At 35.5% G+C, this 21,482-nt stretch overlaps 1 protein-coding gene and 1 non-coding gene across 18 annotated transcripts in view; one reads left to right on the top strand and one right to left on the bottom strand.

Moving 5' to 3' along the window:
• The window catches only part of ZNF568 (zinc finger protein 568), a 23,808-nt gene extending 2,326 nt beyond the window's left edge, over positions 1 to 21,482 (top strand). For 5 of the 17 annotated variants that reach the window (XM_065925812.1, XM_065925813.1, XM_065925816.1 and 2 more), the window contains 6 exons: positions 2,034 to 2,197; positions 2,702 to 2,975; positions 5,270 to 5,328; positions 14,724 to 14,850; positions 15,114 to 15,209; positions 18,473 to 21,482. In XM_065925812.1, the coding sequence (XP_065781884.1) occupies positions 2,942 to 2,975; positions 5,270 to 5,328; positions 14,724 to 14,850; positions 15,114 to 15,209; positions 18,473 to 20,055 (1,899 nt within the window). In that variant the 5' untranslated portion in view covers positions 2,034 to 2,197; positions 2,702 to 2,941 and the 3' untranslated portion in view covers positions 20,056 to 21,482. Of the gene's footprint in view, positions 1 to 2,033; positions 2,198 to 2,701; positions 2,976 to 5,269; positions 5,402 to 8,957; positions 9,044 to 14,723; positions 14,851 to 15,113; positions 15,210 to 18,472 lie in introns of those variants that run through there. The other 12 variants (XM_065925811.1, XM_065925825.1, XM_065925827.1 and 9 more) reach the window with 6 other exon arrangements.
• On the bottom strand, positions 7,796 to 7,922 carry LOC136162259 (small nucleolar RNA SNORA25). Its single transcript, XR_010662067.1, has one exon. It is a non-coding gene; the product is annotated as a small nucleolar RNA SNORA25 (small nucleolar RNA).

Here is a 21,482-nt window from a genome sequence, read left to right as displayed (position 1 = left end):
CAAGGGTCCACTCTGTGTGTATGTGTGTGTATTTAAAATTATGGGAAAGTAGAGAGAACATAACAAATGACATAAATTTTGCTGTCATGATATCCTTACTCCCATGTTCATTGCAGCATTATTGAAATAGCCAAGATATGGAAACATCTTTCTATTTACAGATGAATGGATAAAGAAAACGTGGCATATACATGCATTGGAATATTACTCAGCCTTAAGAAAGAAGTAAATCCTGCCATTTGTGACAACATGGATGAATCTTTAGGACATTGTGAAATAAGTAAAGAAGCCAGTTGCAGGACAAATACTACACAGTTCTTTTTTTTTTCTTTACACAGTTCTTTTATATGAGCTATCAAAAATAAAATTCTTTCATATGAGCTATCAAAAATAATCAGATTCAAAAAAAAAATAATCAGATTCAAAGAAACAGAATAGAATGGTTGTTGCAAGGGGCTGGGAGAGAGGGAAATGGCGAATTGTTTTCCAGTGAGTGCAAAGTTTCTGTTATGTAAGATGAATAAATTTTGGAGACCTGTACAATATAGTACCTATATTTAAGAAATGGTATTATGCACTTTAAAATATGTTGAGAGTAGATCTCATGTTCAGTGTTCTTATTTAAAAAACTAAACAAACAAACAAAAAAAAAACTAAACAACACAAGGAAATTTTTTGAGGTGATGGATATGTTTAGTACCTTGGTCATGGTATTGGTATCACAGATACATATGTCCAGACTCATCAGGATATATACATTAAACTTGTGCAGTTTTTTGTGAATCAGTTATACCTCAGTAAAGGCAAAAAAAAAAAAAAAAAAAAAAACCCTACAAAAATTTACTGTCTTAACCAGTTTCAAGTCTTCTTGAAACCACTTTCAAGTTCAGTGGCATTATATCCACATTGCTATGCCACCATCACCACTGTCCATCCATAGAACTCTTTTTATCTTGTGAAACAGAAACTCTGTACCTATTAAATAATAAGTCCCTGTTCTTAACAATCCCCCAGTTGCAGGCAACCACGATTCTACTTTCTCTGTGAATTTGATGTTACCTCATTATGTACTCTGTATACAAGATCATACAGTATTTGTCCATTTGTGATTATTTTAACTTAGCATCTCCTTAAGGTTCATCCATGTTAAAGCATGTGTCAGAATTTCCATCCTTTTTAAGGCTGAATAATATTTCATTGATTGTACATGCCACGTTTTGTTTATCCATTCATCTGTTAATGAACAGTTGGATTGTTTCTATCTTTTGACTTTTGCAAATAATGCTGCTACAAACATGAGTATACAGATACTTGTTCAAGTGCCTGCTTTCAGTTCTTTTGGATATATACCACAAGTGGAATTTATGAATTGTATATTAATTCTGTTCTTAATTTTGTGACTGCCATACTGTTTTCCCTAGTGGCTATACCAGTTTATCAACATATTTTCTGAGCACCTACTAACAGGAGCAAAACAGACAAAAATAAATCCCTGTTTTCATGTATTTTATATGAGGGGATGGACAGCATGCATGATAAATTATATAATTTGTTAGTGATAATGGACTTTGGAAAACCATAGAAATGGTGTGAGGGATATTAGGAGTATATCCCAGGCATAATGCTTCTCAAAATTTATTATAATTGAATGTTTTCTGTTTTTATCTCTTTTCTGTCATACATAACAAGGATTAGTTTCCTCTCGTGTATGATTTTTTTTACCATAGATGATAAATTAATGTCATGTGACAGTGTCACTATGACATGAATATAGTTCTCATTTCAAATGAGTATAGGAATTCTAAATTGCAACTCTTATTTACCTCAGTTGTCCAGATAGATAAGAAATGGAATAGCTGGACTTTTAATGCAGCTCTCTTTTATTCCAAGTTTGGGGTTGCTGAAAATCTGAATGTTTTTTGATTCAGCTTTATATCTGACACTGCATTAGGCCTATACCCTTATGCTCACAAAAGATATTTGAGGAGGAGATATTATGTGAAGATGACTATTTTTATTCCCTTTGTTTCTAGACTCTTGGTGTTTCTATTGGTTCAACCTGAGTTGCTGAGTCTGAGTTGTCTTCCAAACTCCTGCTGTCTCAGTATCTCTGGTCAGTGACTCCAGGGACTGTGAATTAGAAGCAAGGAAGTCAGTTGTTCGGGACTATATTAATTATCTATTACTGTGTAATAAGGTAACTCAAAATTTAGTGGCTTAAACAACAATAAACACATTATCTCAGCTTTTGTGGGAAGTGGGGAGGATATTCAGACTCAGATATTTCATGAAGTTGCAGTCAGTTGTTGGCAGAGCTGCAGTCATTAGAAGGCTAATGGGGATTGGAGGATTTGCTTCCAAGATGGCTGGCAAACTGGTGTTGGTTGCTGGCACAAGCCTCTCCCTAGGGTTGGTTGAATATCTTCCTGTTATGGTAGCTGGCTTCTTTCAAAGTACATGATCCGAAAATGTGCAAGACAGAAACAACAGTGTCTTTTATGACCTAACCTTGGAAGTCACACATTGTCATTCTGCAATATCCTATTGGTTAGACAGGTCAACTTTATTCAGTATGGCAGGGGTGTATGAGAAACATGAATACCAGAAGATAGTGATCCCTGGGGGCACCCTGAAGGCTGGTTCCCATAGGGATGCAGTGAGAAGACATCAGGTAAATTGGATTTATATCATAAACCCACAGGTCCTGGCTCCACAAAGATAAGACAGATCTGTGATGTAAGGAGAAAGAAGCATGAAGAGCAGGTAATCTGTTATGGAAGGAGACCTCCTGATCTGGGACCTTCCCCACCAGCTGGGGAGTCCTGAGATAGAGTGGACCCTGGAATTGCTAGACCTACACCCTATCTTAACCCCTCTGTATGGATTGTGGAAGGACTGAAGGACATCTTAACCTTCAGAGATCAACAGTAGCAGTGTGACAATGAAGCGTTTGACTCGGATGATGGAAAGGACAGGTGAGGCGGCTCAGAGATGGGCAGAGTTTAGGAGAGAGGATGTAAAAAGAGAAGTTCAGTACTCCTACCAAGAAATTACACAAGTTATTGACTGTTGTGGTGTTTTGTTTGTTTTGTTTTATAATTTTGCTGTACCAGGTCTTAGTTGAGGCATTTGGGATCTAGTTCTCTGACCAGGGATCAACCCTGGGCCCCCTGTTTTGGGACCATGGAGTCTTAGCCACTTGACCACCAGGGAAATCCCTTTGTCAATGGTTTTTATTCACTTGACAGGTGCTTTTTAAATAGATTTTTCATGTAATTTCTATTTTTCTTAAATACATTTAGATTTTTTTTAAGTGCTGTTAAATATATAACTATAAACAAAAGTTTCCTGTTCCATTCCTTTCCATACCCTCTTCCCACTAGCCATCAGCAACTACTTGGAACGTTTTTTTTCTGGATATTCTGGTATTCAGCTCTGCTTTCCTAAATAACATCCTCATACCGCTAATGTTTGATTTCTGTTTTAAATATTTCCTATTGACTTTTGACAGTGGAGGTGAGGATTTATCTCTGTTTTCTGCCTAACTCCTTCCTCATCACTCTCTCCCCATCCTGACTCCCACCCACTCTTCTTTCCCTTCTTTCTAATATGGTGTTTTGTTGGAGGTTGAAGGTTGACCAGTGTCAGGATCTATATGCATTTTCTTTTGAGGTAGTCAATTTTCCCAGCAAGTAGTCCTAGACAGATTGAGGAGTATAAGCTGGAATGCTGGGAGGCAAACAAAGGAAAAAAGTTGAGGGGAGTACCTCATCTTTCAATCTGACAGCTTTCACTTAATTCCCTTATTTTCTCTACACTGCTTCAAGCCCACTTTATATTTAGTTCCTTGTTTTTCAGTCCCACCCCAATCTCCTGCTTGCAGAAGTAACTAGTGCCTCTATTCCTGAGCCTTTGAAGTGTTCTGCCATGGTTTCCCCAACCTGAAGCTCAGTTAAGCTTCACCCTTCTCTAAGTTAGAAATCAGTCATTTGTCTGCTCTCTAGCTTTCAAAATTTTGTTGACATCTCTCTCTTTGTTTTCTTTTTTTTTTTTTACTTTTATTTGCATTTATTTTTTGCGGCATTTATTCCCGGGCCATAAGTTTGTGTTTCTTCAGTTTCTTCTGGGATATCTTTTTCTTCTGTGCAATGTTGTCTTCTGGTTTAGGAACAATCCATTCTTTTTCAGTAAGGATCATCTCAGTGTGGCAGGGAGAGCTCATGTATGGGTTGATCCAACCAGGAGCTCTGTAAGTCCTGTGCTGCATCTTGGGGGCTTTGTTCACCTGGATGTGCTCAATGACCAGAGAATCTACATCTAACCCCTTAAGTTCAGCATTATTCTCTGCATTTTTGAGCATGTGCAGTAAAAATTCAGCACTCTTTTTGGGCCACTGACCCTGCGTCCAGCCCCACTGTTTGGCCTGTGCACACCTACCAACTCCACCTTTGTAACGACGGAATGTCACACATTGCTTCTTTAGAGTGACACCCTTCAGATACTTGGTGGCTTTTCTGATATGCATATCCTTTATGGCCTGGGCAGTTTCACGAGTGTTCTTAAAGTGAACACAAAGATTTGAACCTCTTGATTTGCATGATTTTGTGGGGTTTTCTGGGTCGAGTGAATAGCCCACCATTTTTAGAGGTCACCTGAGGCTGCTTACCGGAAAAGGAAGTGTTGACATCTCTTATCTGTCAAAGTCTTCTATATTCTTTGTCCTTGTGGGATTTTCTTCTTTTGTTTCTTTCATTTTGCTTGTGTTTCAGAGAGAACAGGGATACTTCTAGCCTGAAGGACCTGAATTTTTTAGGGTAAAAAATGTCAATTAATAAGTTATTTTAAAATGTCTTTAGAATATAACTGTATTTCATTTCATCATATGAATATTCCTCAGTGCCTATAACCTGTCTATGATTAAAGTCTTTCCAGATTCTTTATAGTACTTCATAAATAATTTAATCCTTAAATCTCTGTAGTATTTATTATTATGTACTTAATATGTCTCCTATTAGGAATAGAATCCTTATATCTGGGTCCTTTGGAAATAGATTCATTGGGTACCCTAGACTTAGCCCTCTAGAAAATTCTATAGGATTAAATTATAAGCCATCTGTGTACACTTCAGTGTGTCTGTAGCCTGGTGGTGGTTAATATTTCTTAAAGATCTGAGGGTCATTACAGGTAATCTTGTAGCTGGTGTTGAAGATTTCTGTAGTCCTTTATCTGGAGCTTTAAAGTAAATAGGTTTTTATTTCTTTTTCCTCAGCTTGGCATTCTCCAGACTCTGCCCTTTTCCAGGAAGAAGAGGATATGGCCAGTTCTCTTGTATGTTTTAAGCATGTATTTGTTTCCTGTATTATTTTACAACACAGTTGCAATGAGTTACCTTAACCTACCAGTAAGTTGGAAAAAAATGAGTCAAAAATCATGGTGAGGAAAAACACAGCTAGAAGATCAGAACCAGGGGAGATGTGAGATATGGCTATGCATAAACAGGTCCATATTGGGTTATAAAACTTGAGTTCAAATTTGAATATGATCTGGAGAAGCAAAAGCAAACTGAAACATAAAGTTCATCTGATAGTTTACACTGTTTTTGAGGAAAAAAGCTTATAATTCAGGAAAGAAAAAAACTTTTCATTGACACCCAGATCAAAAAGAAATCCAAAACAATTCCATAATTCTAATGATTTTAAGCTCAGTTTATTAAAAGTCCTTCTTGTTCATAGATTAAAAATTAGAAGTATATGGAAGAGTAATTTGACTACTTCTTTAAAATGATCTAATATTTTCTTCAGTTGAGATTTTTAAAGTTGAGCTAAAATATTTACTAATATTCTATGACAAAATTTTTTGTAGTTCTGATATCCATAGCTCTTCATGTTTTTTTTTTCTTCATGTTTTTTTTATGGCCTCAAAAGATAACAGTATTCTTCATATTTTTGCAAAATGACTCATTTTCCTCTGCTATTGATTCTTTTTGTTTCCAACTCTTTGGAATCCCTCATGCTCTTATATTTTAAATATGTTCCACTTCACTGGCTCTTTTTTTCTTAGCTCATATCTTTTCCATCTTGAAACACAGATACATACTTCTATTGACCGTATGATCATGTGGCTCATCCAGTTATTTCTCGTTTTGGCAGAGTGATTTTTCTGGGCCTAGACAGACTTGGGTTCAAATCTTGGCTGAATGACTTACTAAGTGCATGATTATGGGCAAGTTTCTTAATCTCTTTGGCCTTAGTTATGTCATCTGTAAATGGAGATAATAATAATACCTATACCATAGGAACATTGGGAGGGCTAAATGCACACAACAAGTGCTCCATAAATGATAAATATTGTTAATAATTATTAGCTATATAACTTTCTTTTATTCATTGGCCTACTTTTTTAGTTTAGCATATAAAACTGATAAAAGAGAAGATGCCTTATTTGTGTTCACAAAATTAATCCTTCTCTTCAATCAGCCTGCCATAAACACTGTAATAAGGCAAAACTGTAAACAGTTTTTATAATATAGAAGTATATTGGAACTTTCCAGGTAGTCTAGTAGGTAAGACTCCACCTTTCACTGTGGCAGATGTAGGTTCAATCCCTGGTTGGGGTACTGAGGTCCCATATGCCTCAGCATGTGGCCAAAAATTAAAAAAAAAAAAACACTAACTAATAATTCTTAAAAATCAGTAATTAAGAATATAGATAATTGGGTGAAGAACATGAGCAAGCAGTTGGAAAAACTGCAAGTGGCCAGTAAATATTTTAAAATATCATAAAAATGTCACAAAGAAACACTGTCAGATTTGTAGATACATTTTTTTTAGATGTACTTTGAATTCATGGGTAATGATTATCCTTTAGAGGATTCCAAATAGTTCATTGTGAATTTTCTTTAGAAAGTAAAAACCTGGAGGTAATGAATTGTGATCTACGTATAGGATACTCTAAACTTTTAAAAAATTCATGTGAAATAAATAAATAAATAAATAATTCATGTAGTTCCTCTCAGATACCAGAGTCAGACGTTTTGGTCTGGATTATCAAATAGAAATGGACTGCCTATATTTCTGGGCATGCAGACCTAAATTCATTCTACAATATGGTTAAAATTATATTCCATGGCAGCTTTTATTTATATTTGAATAGACTACTTAGCAGATAAAAAAATCTTCTACAGCAATAAGTATAATAGCTTTATTGAGTACCTATTATGTACTAGTTATTTTGTGTTATAAACTTGACATAGCTTATTTCCTGTTATCATTACCAGAAGCTTGTGAAGTCGATATTATTTTAATTTTTACAGAAAAAGGAAATGAAGCATAGAGATTAAGAAACTTTTATAACTTCATGCATCCAGTGTATAATAAAGACAGGATTCAAACCCACTCAGCCTGACTCTAGGACCACACTCTTATGATACTGTACAAATGGAAATCTACTCCTGAGTGAAAGAAATGTAAATTTTGCCAATTGACTTTTCATATTATTTGTCCATTATATGTTGTTAGTCCTTTTTCTACTTGAAATTAAGGGATTTTAAGAATGCCTGCTTCAGCATTAGGATTTATGTGGGTATCTTCTAATTTATCAGTTACATATTATCATGTATCTTTTGTTGTATATAAACTTTAAATTTGAATAGTTATATCTACCCTATGACAAGTATGACATACAATAAGAATTCAATCAAAATTAATATGCAACATTAATTTTTATTGTTGTTAAACTTGGGGGACATTTATTTTTACTTCCCTATATCACCAGTCCTGTATATGAGTGGTTGAATCTTATTATCTCCTTAGGAAAGCATAGCACTGTTGAGTGACTGTTACAGTCTATGGAGAACTTCAATCTTTGGTCACAGCATTAAGAGCTCCTGGTTTTGGTCTTATAAGCCCTCTTTGAAATGACCTGTGCCACATTAATGAAATCTTCTTTCATGAGTTGCCAATGTTGTCTTTTCTAAGATATCTTTCTTAATATTACAATGTAGAGATAGTTTCTTTTCAAACCTTTGTTTTTCATATTTAGTCTTTGATCCACCTGGAATTTAATTTTGTAATTGATCCATGGTAGGAATTGGCTGCTAATTATATCAGTAAAATTATTTTTGCATGTAGGAGACCAGTTGTTCCAATACTGTTTGTTAAATACTTCCTTTGTGGTGTCACTTTTATCATATACGTGCTTAATCATTTCTAGGCTATTTATTTTTTAAAGGTTTATTTATTTATTTATGGCTGTGCTGGTCCTTCATTGCTGTGCTCAGGCTTCTTAGGTGTATAGCAAGCGGGGGCTACTCTTCGTTGTGGTACTAGGGCTTCTCACTGCAGTGGCTTCTCTTGTTGCTGAACTCAGGCTCTGGAGCATGCAGGCTTCAGTTGTTGTGGTATGTGGGCTCAGTGCATAGACTTAGTTGCTCCCTAGCATGTAGGATCTTCCCTGGACCAGGGATCAAACACATCTCCCTTCTGTTGGCAGGTGGATTCTTTACCACTGAGCCACCAGGGAAGCCCATTTCTAGGCTTTTTATTCTGTCTTTAATCTATTTGTCTACATCTATACCAGTACTGTACTCTGTGTGTGTATATGTGTTTACATTGTTTTAATTACGTTAACTTTATAATAACCCTGTTTGATTGACAGGGATCTGCATAAACAGTGTTCTAGTTTTTAAGAAATTTCTCAGCTACTTTGGGACCTGTGTGCTTCTTTTTGAATTTTAAAATCAGTTTATTTCCTATCTAAGGAAAAAAACCCGTTGGGATTTTAGTTGGAATTGCAAAGAATTATAGACTACAGACCTTCCTGACTTACATCTGTTAAACCCATCATAATTTGAAAATATTATAAATTGAAAATATATTTAATAAATAAAATGAAATAAAAATTAAAAAAGAAAATATATTTAATAATATTTAATACATCTAACCTTATGTTTCCACAAGTTCAGCAATGGAAAGTAATCAAGACTTTATGTGAAACCACCCACTATGGATGCAAGGCCCTTTGGAATTTATTGCAAAGTTTGTTTGTAAGTAAAGGAATAAAAATGGTGGTGGTTCAGGGTACCAAATCCTGTGACACATGTTTACAAAATAATTCTAGAACAGGGTCACCCCCTCCTCCACTAGTTAGACCCATTCAACACTGAGGAAGCAATGTGGAGGAGGATTCGCAAATTAATTTTAATAAGATGCCCAAGTCCAGAAGATACAAATATTTATGAGTAATGGTAGACACATTCGCTGGATGAATAGAAACTTTTCCCACACAGAACAGGTCTCGGAGGTAACAAAAAACTTGCTTTAGGAGATAATCCCACATTTCAGATTATCTCAGTCTATACAAAGTGATACTGGACCTGCCTTTACCTCTAAAATTACTCAACACTTACCCGAAACCTTGGGGATAAAATATTCCCTTCAGGCATCATGGAGACCCCAACCCTTTGTGGAAAAAATGAGCAATATTTTGAAGCAAACTATAGCCAGATTCCCTCCTCCAGGGAGGAATTTGGCTATAGTTCCAAATTCCACTCCAGTATTCTTTTTTTTTTTTTTTTCCACTCCAGTATTCTTGCCTGGAGAATCCCATGGACAGAGGAGCCGGTGGGCTACAATCCATAGGGTGACAAAGACTCAGACATGACTGAAGGGACTTAGCCTGCACATCTAACCTACCAAACATCGTAGCTTAATTTAGCCTACCTTAGGTATGCTCAGAACACTTACATTGGCTTATAGTTGTGGAAAATCATCTAACACAAAGCCTATTTTTTAGTAAAGTATTGAATATCACATGTGATTTATTGAATACTGTAGTGAAAATGAAAAACAGAATGGCTGAGTGGGTACGGAATAGTTGTAAGAGTTTTTTGGTTGTTTACCTTTATGATCACCTGGCTGACTGGGAGCTATGGCTTGCTGCCACTGCCCAGCATCACCAGAGAGTATTCTACTACATATAGCTAACATGAGAAAAGATTAAAAATTTGATGTATCTACATTTTCTTCACTTTCTTTCCATTGTAAAGTTGAAAATTTATAAGTCAAACTACTGTACATTAGGGACTATCTATAATCAGAGAACAATTGAAACATTTTTTCTATCACAAAGATGTTTCATTTTAAGAAAATCCACTAATATAATTTATCATATTCAAGAAAAAATATAATCAGCTCCATAGAACTGCTAATTTTTCTTAAATGTGAGACTTTTAGGAGGATTTTTTTTTAATTTAAATTATTTATTTATTTTACAGGAGGATATATTTATAAAATAGAAGTAAAAGGATACTTCCTTAACATGATACTTAAAAAAATTATTCTACATACATAATAAGCTAAAAGCCAGAATCATATTTACTGTGGAAAATGAGACATATTCCTACTAAAGTCAGGAATGTGACCAGATTGCTCATGCTACCACATTTATTTACTAAAATTCTATATACATATAGGGCTTCCCTCATAGTTCAGTTGGTAAAGAATCTCCCTGCAATGTAGATCTGGGGTTTGATTCCTGGGTTGGGACAATCCTCTGGAGAAGGAAATGGCAACCTACTCCAGTATTCTCGCCTAGAGAATCCCATGGACAGAGGGTCCTGGCAGGCTACAGTCTGTGGGGTTGCAAGAGTTGGACATGACAGCAACTAAACCACCACCACCACTGTATACATATAGAAAAGAGAAAAAAGATAAAAGTTGGGAAGGTGGAAACAAAGTTATTATATCTAGATTATACATTTATGTGTGTGAGCACCTGAAGATGAAACAAACAAGAGAATTCAAAACAGTATGGACACAAAATTAATATGCAAAAATTAATAGCATTTCTATATATTAATACAAACCACAACCAGTTCAGAAATAAAATGGAAGCTGGGAATTCCCTGGCAGTACAGTGGTTAAGACTCAGCACTTTCACTGCCATGATCAGAATTCAGTCCCTTAGTTGGAGAACTAAGATCCTAAAAACTCTGTGGTGCAGCCAAAAATATATATAAATTTTAAAAATGAATAAAATAAAATGGAAGAAAGATGTTAAGAGTAGAAATAAAATCCTAAAGGAAAAAAAGATGTATATGAGAGAAAGAAACCTTTAAAACATTACTGAGACCTAGAAGAGGATTTGAGTAAATTTTTAATATATACTTTTTAAAAATAAAATCATCATTGTTAAATCAATATGAATTCTCTTTAATCTTCAGATTTATTGAAATCTCAGATATTCTAAATACGCCTTTTAGAATAAGGCAGTTTTGTTCAAGCTGAGTGTAGAAGACATTTGGAAAATAAAAATGTATATAATATCCAAGAAAAAAAATGAAAAAAATACTGTGTGTTATGCTCCAAGTTTTAGAAAGAATAACATTTATTTAATATTTGTATAACTTTAAGGAAAAAATATCCTTTTACAAAAAGTTACCAGTCAGCATATACACCATAGAATTGACATGAAATTACCTTTATGCCTTCACTGTAAACTTTATTTTTTAAAAAGATTTATCATATTAAGTATCTTAAAAATGAAGAAGAAGGAGACTGCTGTGATTACCAGCAGGACCTCTGGAAATGTTAAGGCTTCCTGTTAAGGCTAGGGTGATTCTCATCTTTTTCTTGGTTGTGTCTGATAGGAAAAGGAACAAAAATTTAATGACACAAACTAAATTTATGTTTTTTGACAGTCCCCTTTGTTCCTTGCTCCAAATATGAAATTCTTGGCATATATACATGTAAAGAGCATCAGTATTTTAGGAAAATAGACTTTGTTATAAAGCACTGATTCATCATTGTATACAGTTAGAAATTAACCCATATTTACTTTTGTTACTTATTTTACAGTTTCTGTCAGGTCTTTTTTGATATGAAATTTATCCTCATACACAAGTTAATGGGAAAGATGTTCTAATGGTAATTTACTAGAGGTAGTGAAAAATACAGTCGTTGTTGTTCCCTATTTTTTTAATGGTTCGTATTCCATGAAAAGTGAAAGTGTTAGTCACTCAGTCATGTCTGACTCTTTGCGACCTTATGGACCATAGCCTGCCAGGCTCCTCTATCCTTGGAATTCTCTAGGCAAGAGTACTGAAGTGGGTAGCCATTCCTTCTCCAGGCGATCTTCCTGGCCCAGGGATGGAACCCAGATCTCCTGCATTACAGGTGCATTCTTTACTGTCTGAGCCACCAAGGAAACCCAATGAGGGTTATTTATTCTTGGAACATTTATTAAATGGTTACTGGGTGCCAGGCTCGGTTCTGAGTTTTTCACGTTTTTTTGGTCTCATTTAGTCCTCATAACAACCCTTTGAGGAAAATGCCACTTTACAGATGAGGTTCGAATTTGGCTATTTGTTGAGTTTACACAATTAGTTAAAAAAAAGAGAAAAGAAAAATAATTTTTGGCTATGCCGAGAGTCTTACAGGAATCTTAGTTCCCTGATCAGGGATTGAACCTGGGCCAAGGCAGTGAAAGAACCAAGTCCTAACCACTGGACTTTCAGGGAGTTCCCACACAATTAGTAAATTTTAAGGCCAGGATTTGAACTCATGATGTCAGATTCTACAGCCTGTTGACCAGTAAAAATATCTAAATCCAGTTTCATTTTGAGAGCTTAGTTCTTTGAAAAATTTTCAATCAAGTATGTATTAAATCAGGTTTCTTTTCAGCTTTTCTGCTTCTTTTCTGAGTAGAACAACAGGTCTTTATTCTTATGCAGGTTGACTTTGTGGACTTTGGGCTCTGCTTTGGGCTATAGATCACCTGGTCTTGACACAGGCTGTGGGATGGGCTCCCAGCTCCTCCAGGTTGTGTTCATTCAGGTGAATGGGCAGCAGCTTCCTGGGGCAAGCTTTTCACTTGCCCAATCACTGGAGTACAAGGACCAAGTCAAAGGGTGTGTTAAAATACAAAATTCAACTTGAGTACATTTTGAAGATCTTACTGGCTTTATTCCATGATTCATGAATCAGAGAACTTCCAATCTAGCAGATATACAGGAACTTTGAGGAGCTATACCAAGTTAATTTTACATACAGAGGGAGTGGGGCAAGGAAGTTACAGTAGCAAAAAGCAGATTGGTTCTGGCCCGATTACTTTCCTTTAGGGGATGATAGGGTCTATCAGATTACTTCACTAATGATCATCAGGTGATTTCTGCTTGACTAGTTTAATAATCCAGTTCTAGGAGAGGCTGAAACTAATTAAGTCTCAGTTTGGTGACATGAGGCTTAGCATAAGTGACTCCATTTTGGGCCTGTTGTCTTGTTTTTAACAGATGTAAGCATTTTTCTCATGAAAAAGTATTGGGTTTTGTCAAGTGCTTTTTCTGTAGCTGTTGAGATGGTCATATGAATTTGTTCTTTATTCTGTCCGTATTGTGTATTACATTAGTTTATTTTCAGATGTTAAATCAGTATTGCATTCCTGGGATAAATCCCACTTGGTAATGGTTTGTAACCCCATATATATATATATATATGTATATATATATATATATATAACTGCTTTTAAAAAGCAGTTTCAAGTTCACAGCAAAGTTGAGAGGAAGGTACAGAGGTTCTCCATATACCCCTTGCCTCCACATGTGCATAGCCTCCCCCATTATCAACATCCCCCATCAGAGTGGTACAGTTGTTACAATTGATGGTCCTATATTGACATATCATGATCACCCAATGTCCAGTAGTTTACATTCAGACTCACTCTTGGTGTTGTACAATCTATGGATTTGGACAAATGTATGTACATGTATATATATGTGTGTGTATATATATATGGGGGCTTCCCTGGTACCTCGGTTGATAAAGAATGGTATGTGTATATATCTGCCTGCAATGCAGGAGACCAGGGTTTGATCCCTTGGTCTGGAATATCTCCTGGAGAGGGGAATGGCAACCCACTCCAGTATTCTTGTCTGAAAAATTCCCTTGACAGAGGAGCCTGGTGTGCTACAGTTTATGGGTCACCAAGGGTCAGAAATGACTGAGCAACTAATGTACACACACACACACACATATGCATGTATCCATCATTATAGTATTATACAGAATATTTTCACTGACCTAAAAATCCTCTGTGCTCTGTCTACTCATTTCTTTCCTCTTCTCCAACCCCTGGTATCCACTAATCTTTTTACTCTTTATATAGTTTCGCCTTTTCCACAATGTCACATAGTGGAATCATACTGTAGATAGCCTTTTCAGGTCAGCTTCTTTCACTTAGTTACATGCATTTAAGATTCCTCCATGTCTTTTCATGGCTTGATAGCACATTTCTTTTTAGCACTGAGTAATATTCCTTTATCTGGGTGTACCACCGTTTATTTACCCATTTACCTCCTGTCTTTATTACTTCCCTACTATTCCCATGTCCTCTTTCTTATTAGATCACACAACTGCTTGGACAGGTTCTGAGCCTGTGAATCATATCTGTGTCACCTCTGTCACAGCCCAGTGCAAATCGGTGACAACTGTTTTCAGCTCCCTGCAAAATAAATCATGAATTAATAAGTTTGCTGATTCAGTATAACACATTCCTACAGGGTATTTCTATTATGGTATATTTTCCCCCACAGTATAAATACAAAATTAAGTATTTAGAAATTAGAAAACTTGATAAATGATATCTGATCCCTGGATACTACTAAATGAGTTCTTGCATGTTTTGACCACAGTGTTTAGCTTTGATGACTTCAAATTGTGTTTTAACAGGAAACAGTGACATTTAAGGATGTGGCCGTGGACCTCACCCAGGAGGAATGGCAGCAAATGAAACCTGCTCAGAGGAACTTGTACCGTGATGTGATGCTGGAGAACTACAGCAACCTAGTCACAGTGGGTAAGGGTAGCTTTGCAATCTTACGCAGATTTCTGTCTTTGAAATATGTGAAGACTTCAACTTGCCATATGTCTTTAACTAGCATTTCCTTTCTTCATATGATTGTATGTGCTAGTCTTTAGAGTAAATGCTAATTATTTTGTGTCACTGTGAAAGTTCCTCCATCATCTTTCATAGGCCCTCAAGTCCCCAGGACTCAACCCAAGATCTGGATGGTTGTCTCCAGCATTAACATTCAAGTCCTTTGCTGTCTCTCAAAATAGGTTGTCAAGTCACCAAACCAGATGTGATCTTCAAGTTGGAGCAGGAAGAGGAGCCATGGGTGGTAGAAGAAGAACTGCTTGGGAGGCACTGTTCAGGTGAATAAGTGAAAAGGCAGGTCTGAATGAGAAAGCCACATAGCAGTTGTTCAGGAGGTTGATACCATTTCACATTTTCCAAGATTTGCTTAAGTCTTCTAGAATGACAGAAGATATGAATGCCTTGAATTATGGTGACACTTCTACATACTATTCTTCTTATGTTGCAGCTCTCTTTTTTTCAAATTTTAACTACTAAAACTTCCTAGCTCATTTACAGCCTTACTTTCAGGATTAGTGTCCCTTTCTATGATCCTTAAGCTTTCTCATTCCTTTGTATTCACAGGTTTTCTTTTTTTGTGTGTTCACTATTTGAGTTAAATTTCCTTTCATTTATTTTCTTCATTCTATTTTGAAAAGCTTCAGATTTCTTTTGGAACAATAACTCACACTTTCTGTTGTACTTCACAACTCTCACAATATAGCTTTGAAAGTCTCTGACTTACAACTTGTTACCTCCTCCTTGCTTATTCACACGTTTCATTCCTTTAATTTTTTTGAAATATAATATATGCACCCTTGGTTGAAAAATATTAACAATCCAAAAGGTAACATTAAAAAGTGAGTCTCTCTCTTACCCTTCACACTCAGTCCCTTTCTTTTCCAAATTAAGTACACTTTTTTTTCAGAGTTATGCTGACTATTATTATTTATTTCACCATAAGAATTTTATTTTTTTAATCTATTTTTTATTTGTTTTTTATTTTAAGGTGGAAGAGTTTATTAAAGGAATTATGGAATTTTTTTTTTTTTTAATCTGTGCTGGGTCTTTGTTGTTATGTGGGTTTTCCTCTAATTTCAGCGAGCAGGGGCTTGCTTCTCTTCTTTGGTGTACACGGGCTTCTCATTGTGGTGGCTTCTCTTGTTGCAGAGCACGGGCTCTAGGGCACTCAGGCTTCAGTAGTTGTGGCTCTTGGACTCTAGAGCACAGTCTCAATAGTTGTGACGCACGGGTTTAGTTGCTCAACAGCATGTGGGATTTTCTCAGATCAGGGATCCGACCCCATATCTTCTGCATTGGCAGGTGGATTCTTTACCAACTGAGCCACCAAGGAAGCCCCTTCACTGTATGAATTTTAGATTTAACTATCTATTTCCAGAGAAAAGCCTGTTGGATTTTTTTCCTGGGAATGTGTTAGAGGTATAAATGAACTTTCAGAGAGCTGACATCGTTATAGTATCAAGGTTTTCTATCCAAGAACATGTTCTCTGTCTTTGTTCAGATCTGCCTGTTTGTATCCTTCAGTTTTGCTTTCCAAGGTTTCCTTTATACCTTTTGTAAATCTCTTGCTAAGTTTATACCTAAGTAATAGATGAGAAAAAAAAGCAGTGCTAACGGAATTGGAAAGGACCCTATAAAACCATCTTTATTTACAGATGATAAGATGATATCCCTTAAAACACAAGAGAATCAACTTCAACAAATTTTAAGAGAATTCAGTGATATGGTCAGGTATCAAATAAACAAGTAAAAATCAGTTGTTTTCATGTATACTTCAACAACCAAGTAGAAGATATAAGGAAAAGCAAACCACATTAATAGTTGTAACAATATAGATAAAATACTATTCTGGACATGGGCATAAAACAATAAAAAAATAAATAAATAAAATCCTGTCTTCAGGGAGCTTATAATTTAGTGGGAACTAGAGTTCCTGAGATTTTGAAATTAAGAAAATATCTTTTTTTAAAAACACCTTTATATTTAGTTGATAGTTGGCTATGTAGAAAATTCTTAGGCCATACTGTCTTCTCTAGAGGTTTTTATAGACAGTTTCCTGAAGACTTTAGATAGTCCTCTACTGCTTCTTGGATTTGAGTGTTGCTTGGAGAAATCTGAAGCCTGATTGTTTTCCTTCATACATGACTTGATTTGTTTGTCTGGATGCCCATAGGTTTATTTTTCTTTAAAGCTTTAGAACTTTATGAGGCTTATTGATCAGTCAATATCAGTTTTTCCTTTCAGCTTGTACATTCATATTTTTTGGTTCTTGTAGTGTCATATAGATCTGAATAACTGTCATTCCTCATCTTTGAATAAGGATATTTTCTGCTGGACCCACTGTTTACCAACAAAGTATTGGAGATTGTCTAGAAAAATACTCTGAGCTAGTAGGAAGCCTCTGTTGCTTGTATTGACTTCCTCTGTCATACAGAGTTTTGTGTTAAGAGTTGGTTTGCCCTTTACTTCTTCTGAATCAGAGATTGTCAGTTGCATGCTTTCTCTAACACTCAGTTTCTCTTCTACCTTCCTATGTCAATATCCTGCTTATACGAGAATAATAGTTATTTGCATCTCTGCAGAATTTGCATCTATTTAGCTCTGTCTTTCCTACCTTTTGACAGGGCCAGAACAAGATGATTATGTTCCACCAGGCAGTCTTAACACATCCAGATTCCATTGTTGTGAAAAATGACTCATTCATTCTGTCCACAGAGTGTGCCTTCTGTTTTGGAGAACTGTTCACCATGCTTTCTATCCGAGACAAGAAATAACAGCCACTGTCTCTTGGTTTCTTTCCCACCATTTCTGTCTATCCTCTGACTTTCCTTGTACTTTGGAATTGGAGTTTAGCTGCCTTTTGGTATAATTGAAGACATATTTCGTTTTCTGTTTATTCTTCATGTCTGCAGAGAGGAGAGAAGATAGAGATGTTTAATTCCACCATGTTGAAACAGGAGATTCTCTTCTGTATTTGATCCTATGGATCACCCTTCTTGGAAATGTCTTCTTTACTCTTTATAGGATTCTAATTTCTCCTCCATTTGTTTATTTTTTTCTTATTCCCTTATGAACTGTGTTTCACATAATTCCTCTTCTCCAGCCCTCAAGAACATTATTGAAACTAGTTTTAAATTACATATGGACTCCTTTTTCCTTTATGTATCTTCATGATGTAGATGTGTTCCTGCCTTCAAATCAGTATATAACTCCAGACTTGAAATTCATCCTCTTTTTTTTTTCAGCCCCACTCTTCTCCCTGCCTTTCAAGTACCTAAATCCTCCGTGTGTGTGTGTGTGTGTGTGTGTGTGTGTGTGTGTGTGTGTGTGTGTGTGTGTGTGTGTGTGTGTGTGCTGCGTGGCATGCAGGATCTTAGTTCCCTGACCAGGGATCGAACTTGCACCCCCTGCAGTGGAAGTACAGAATCTTAACCACTGAACTGCCAGGGAAGTCCCCCCACTGTAGCACATTTCTGAAATGTTATCAATAGAGCAGTAGGAGAAATATTCAAAAGTAATAATTTTTGGTCCTCCATTTTAGAAGTTTGGAAAGTTGATGAACAGATCAAGAAGCAACAGGAAACCCATGTGAGAAATGTCACATCCATCTCCAAGAAAACTCTGATTAAGGAAAATGTCCTTGAATATAAAAATGTTGCAAAAGTGTTTCCTCTGGACTCAGACATTGTTACTTCAAGACAAAAGTTCTATGAATGTGACTCACTTGATAAGGATTTTGAACATAGTTTAGACTTATTTAGTTATGAGAAAGGCTTTATGAAAAAGAAAAGTTATGAATGTAATAAATATGGGAAACCATTTTACCATTGCTCATCCCATGTCATAACCCCCTTTAAGTGTAATCAGTGTGGACAGGACTTTAATCATAGATATGACCTCATCAGACATGAGAGAACTCATGCTGGAGAGAAACCCTATGAATGTAAGGAATGTGGAAAAGCTTTCAGTAGGAAGGAAAATCTTATTACACATCAAAAAATTCATACTGGGGAAAAACCATATAAGTGTAATGAATGTGGAAAAGCTTTCATTCAGATGTCAAACCTTATTAGACACCAGAGAATTCATACTGGAGAGAAACCTTATGCATGTAAGGATTGTTGGAAAGCCTTCAGTCAGAAATCAAATCTCATTGAACATGAGAGAATTCATACTGGAGAAAAACCCTATGAATGTAAGGAATGTGGAAAAGCCTTCAGCCAGAAGCAAAATCTTATTGAGCATGAGAAAATTCATACTGGTGAGAAACCTTATGCATGTAATGAATGTGGTAGAGCTTTTTCTCGGATGTCATCTGTTAATCTACATATGAGAAGTCACACAGGGGAGAAACCCTATAAATGTAATAAATGTGGAAAAGCCTTCTCTCAATGCTCAGTATTTATTATACATATGAGAAGTCATACAGGTGAGAAACCCTATGTATGTAGTGAATGTGGAAAAGCATTCTCTCAAAGTTCATCCCTTACTGTACACATGAGAAATCATACAGCTGAGAAACCCTATGAATGTAATGAATGTGGAAAAGCCTTCAGCCGGAAAGAAAATCTCATTACACATCAGAAAATTCATACTGGAGAAAAACCTTATGAATGTAATGAATGTGGGAAAGCTTTTATTCAGATGTCAAACCTCATCCGACACCAGAGAATTCATACTGGTGAAAAACCCTATGCATGTACAGTATGTGGGAAAGCCTTTAGTCAGAAATCAAATCTCACAGAACATGAAAAAATTCATACTGGAGAGAAACCCTATCATTGTAATCAGTGTGGAAAAGCTTTCAGTCAGAGACAAAACCTTCTTGAACATGAAAAAATTCATACTGGAGAGAAACCATTTAAATGTAATGAGTGCGGTAAAGCTTTTTCTCGAATCTCATCCCTTACTCTTCATGTTAGAAGTCATACAGGGGAGAAACCGTATGAATGTAATAAATGTGGAAAAGCCTTCTCTCAATGCTCATTACTTATTATACATATGAGAATTCACACTGGTGAGAAACCCTATGAATGTAATGAATGTGGAAAAGCATTCTCTCAAAGAGCATCCCTTTCTATACATAAGAGGGGTCATACAGGTGAGAAACGCCGAGTGTACTAAATGAATAAGACTTACTTTTAAATTCAACCCAAGCTTTACTTAACTTTAAGATATCTTGGCATAATCTAAAAAATGCAAGATTCTTATGAAAAAATTGTAAAGCTTTATTGAAGGGCAAAAGATTTGCATAAATGAGAGAATGTAGATGGAAAAACCCAATGTTATAAAATGTCTGTTCTTCCCAACTTAATCTATAGACCTACTAGAGTTCCAGACATCTAACAGGAATTTTTTAGGGTCTTTATAAAATTATTCTAAACCTCATATGAAATAAAAGTCTATAGATTGCTGAGATAATACTGAAAAAGAACAGAGAGGACATACCTTCTACCATATACTACATGTATAGTGAAGTTATGGTCATTTAATAGTGTGTAATATTAGTACATTAATAGGTAGGTAGAAAAGTTTTACAGAATAGAATGCCTAGAAATAAACCTGTGAATATATGCAAACTTGTTGTGTATTAGGCATGACATCATGAATCAGTAGGAGGAATAGCCTAGTCAATAAAAATAGTTGGAGTACTTGAATCTCCATACTGGGGAAAATAAAATTACATACAACCTTGCAACATATAAAGAAACAGAATTCCAGAGGATTTGAACACTGAAATGTGAACAACCAAACTCTGAACTTCTGGGAAGGAAATAACAGGATGTTGTTTGTGACTTTGAGGCAGGGAAACATTGTTTAAAAGGACCCTGTAGTTTCTCTTCTGGATATACATCCTAAAGAAATTCACAACTATGCATAAGAAATATATATTATCTGAATAGAAAACAACCTATATATTGAAGGGATAATAGATAAATAAAATGTGATATTAAAATAATGGAGTAGTATACTGCAGTTAAAAGTAATGAACTTGGTCTATATTGTGTAACATGGGTTGTTACCTAAAATAATGTTGAGTGGAAAAAAATTAAGATCTAGATGAAACATAGTGTAAAATAACATTCATGTAAATTGGAGTGAAATCATTCACAAAGAACAGAACTATGTTTTTATTACTGAAATATGTATGCAAAGCTATTTTACATGGATTAAAAAGAACACATATCAAATTATTGATAGTGTTGTCTCTAGCAGGAGATTAGGATTCAGGGTGTTGATCGAAGGGGGCTTTTAGCTTTACTTGTAATTTTTATGCCTTAAAAAGAGCTGAATAGCATATAAAATAAATCTTAAAAGTTAATGATATATGATGGTGATATGGATGTCTTAATTTTGTTTTTGTACTTCACAGAATTTATGGGTTAGGGGATGACTATGCATAGAGGAAAGTGTTATAATAGATTCATGTGCTCTATCAGATGCTGAACTGTTTTATCAAAAATATTTCCAGAAAATTAGTAATTAAAAGTGATAATCCTGTTTACTATTTAATATGAAATTAGCATGTCTCATCAGTCTTGTGCTTTTTT

Source organism: Muntiacus reevesi, chromosome 2 (assembly GCF_963930625.1).
Source record: "Muntiacus reevesi chromosome 2, mMunRee1.1, whole genome shotgun sequence".
Lineage (NCBI taxonomy): Eukaryota > Metazoa > Chordata > Mammalia > Artiodactyla > Cervidae > Muntiacus > Muntiacus reevesi.
The sequence above is the reverse complement of the archived record's forward strand: the minus strand, read 5'-3'. Positions and strand labels throughout refer to the sequence as shown.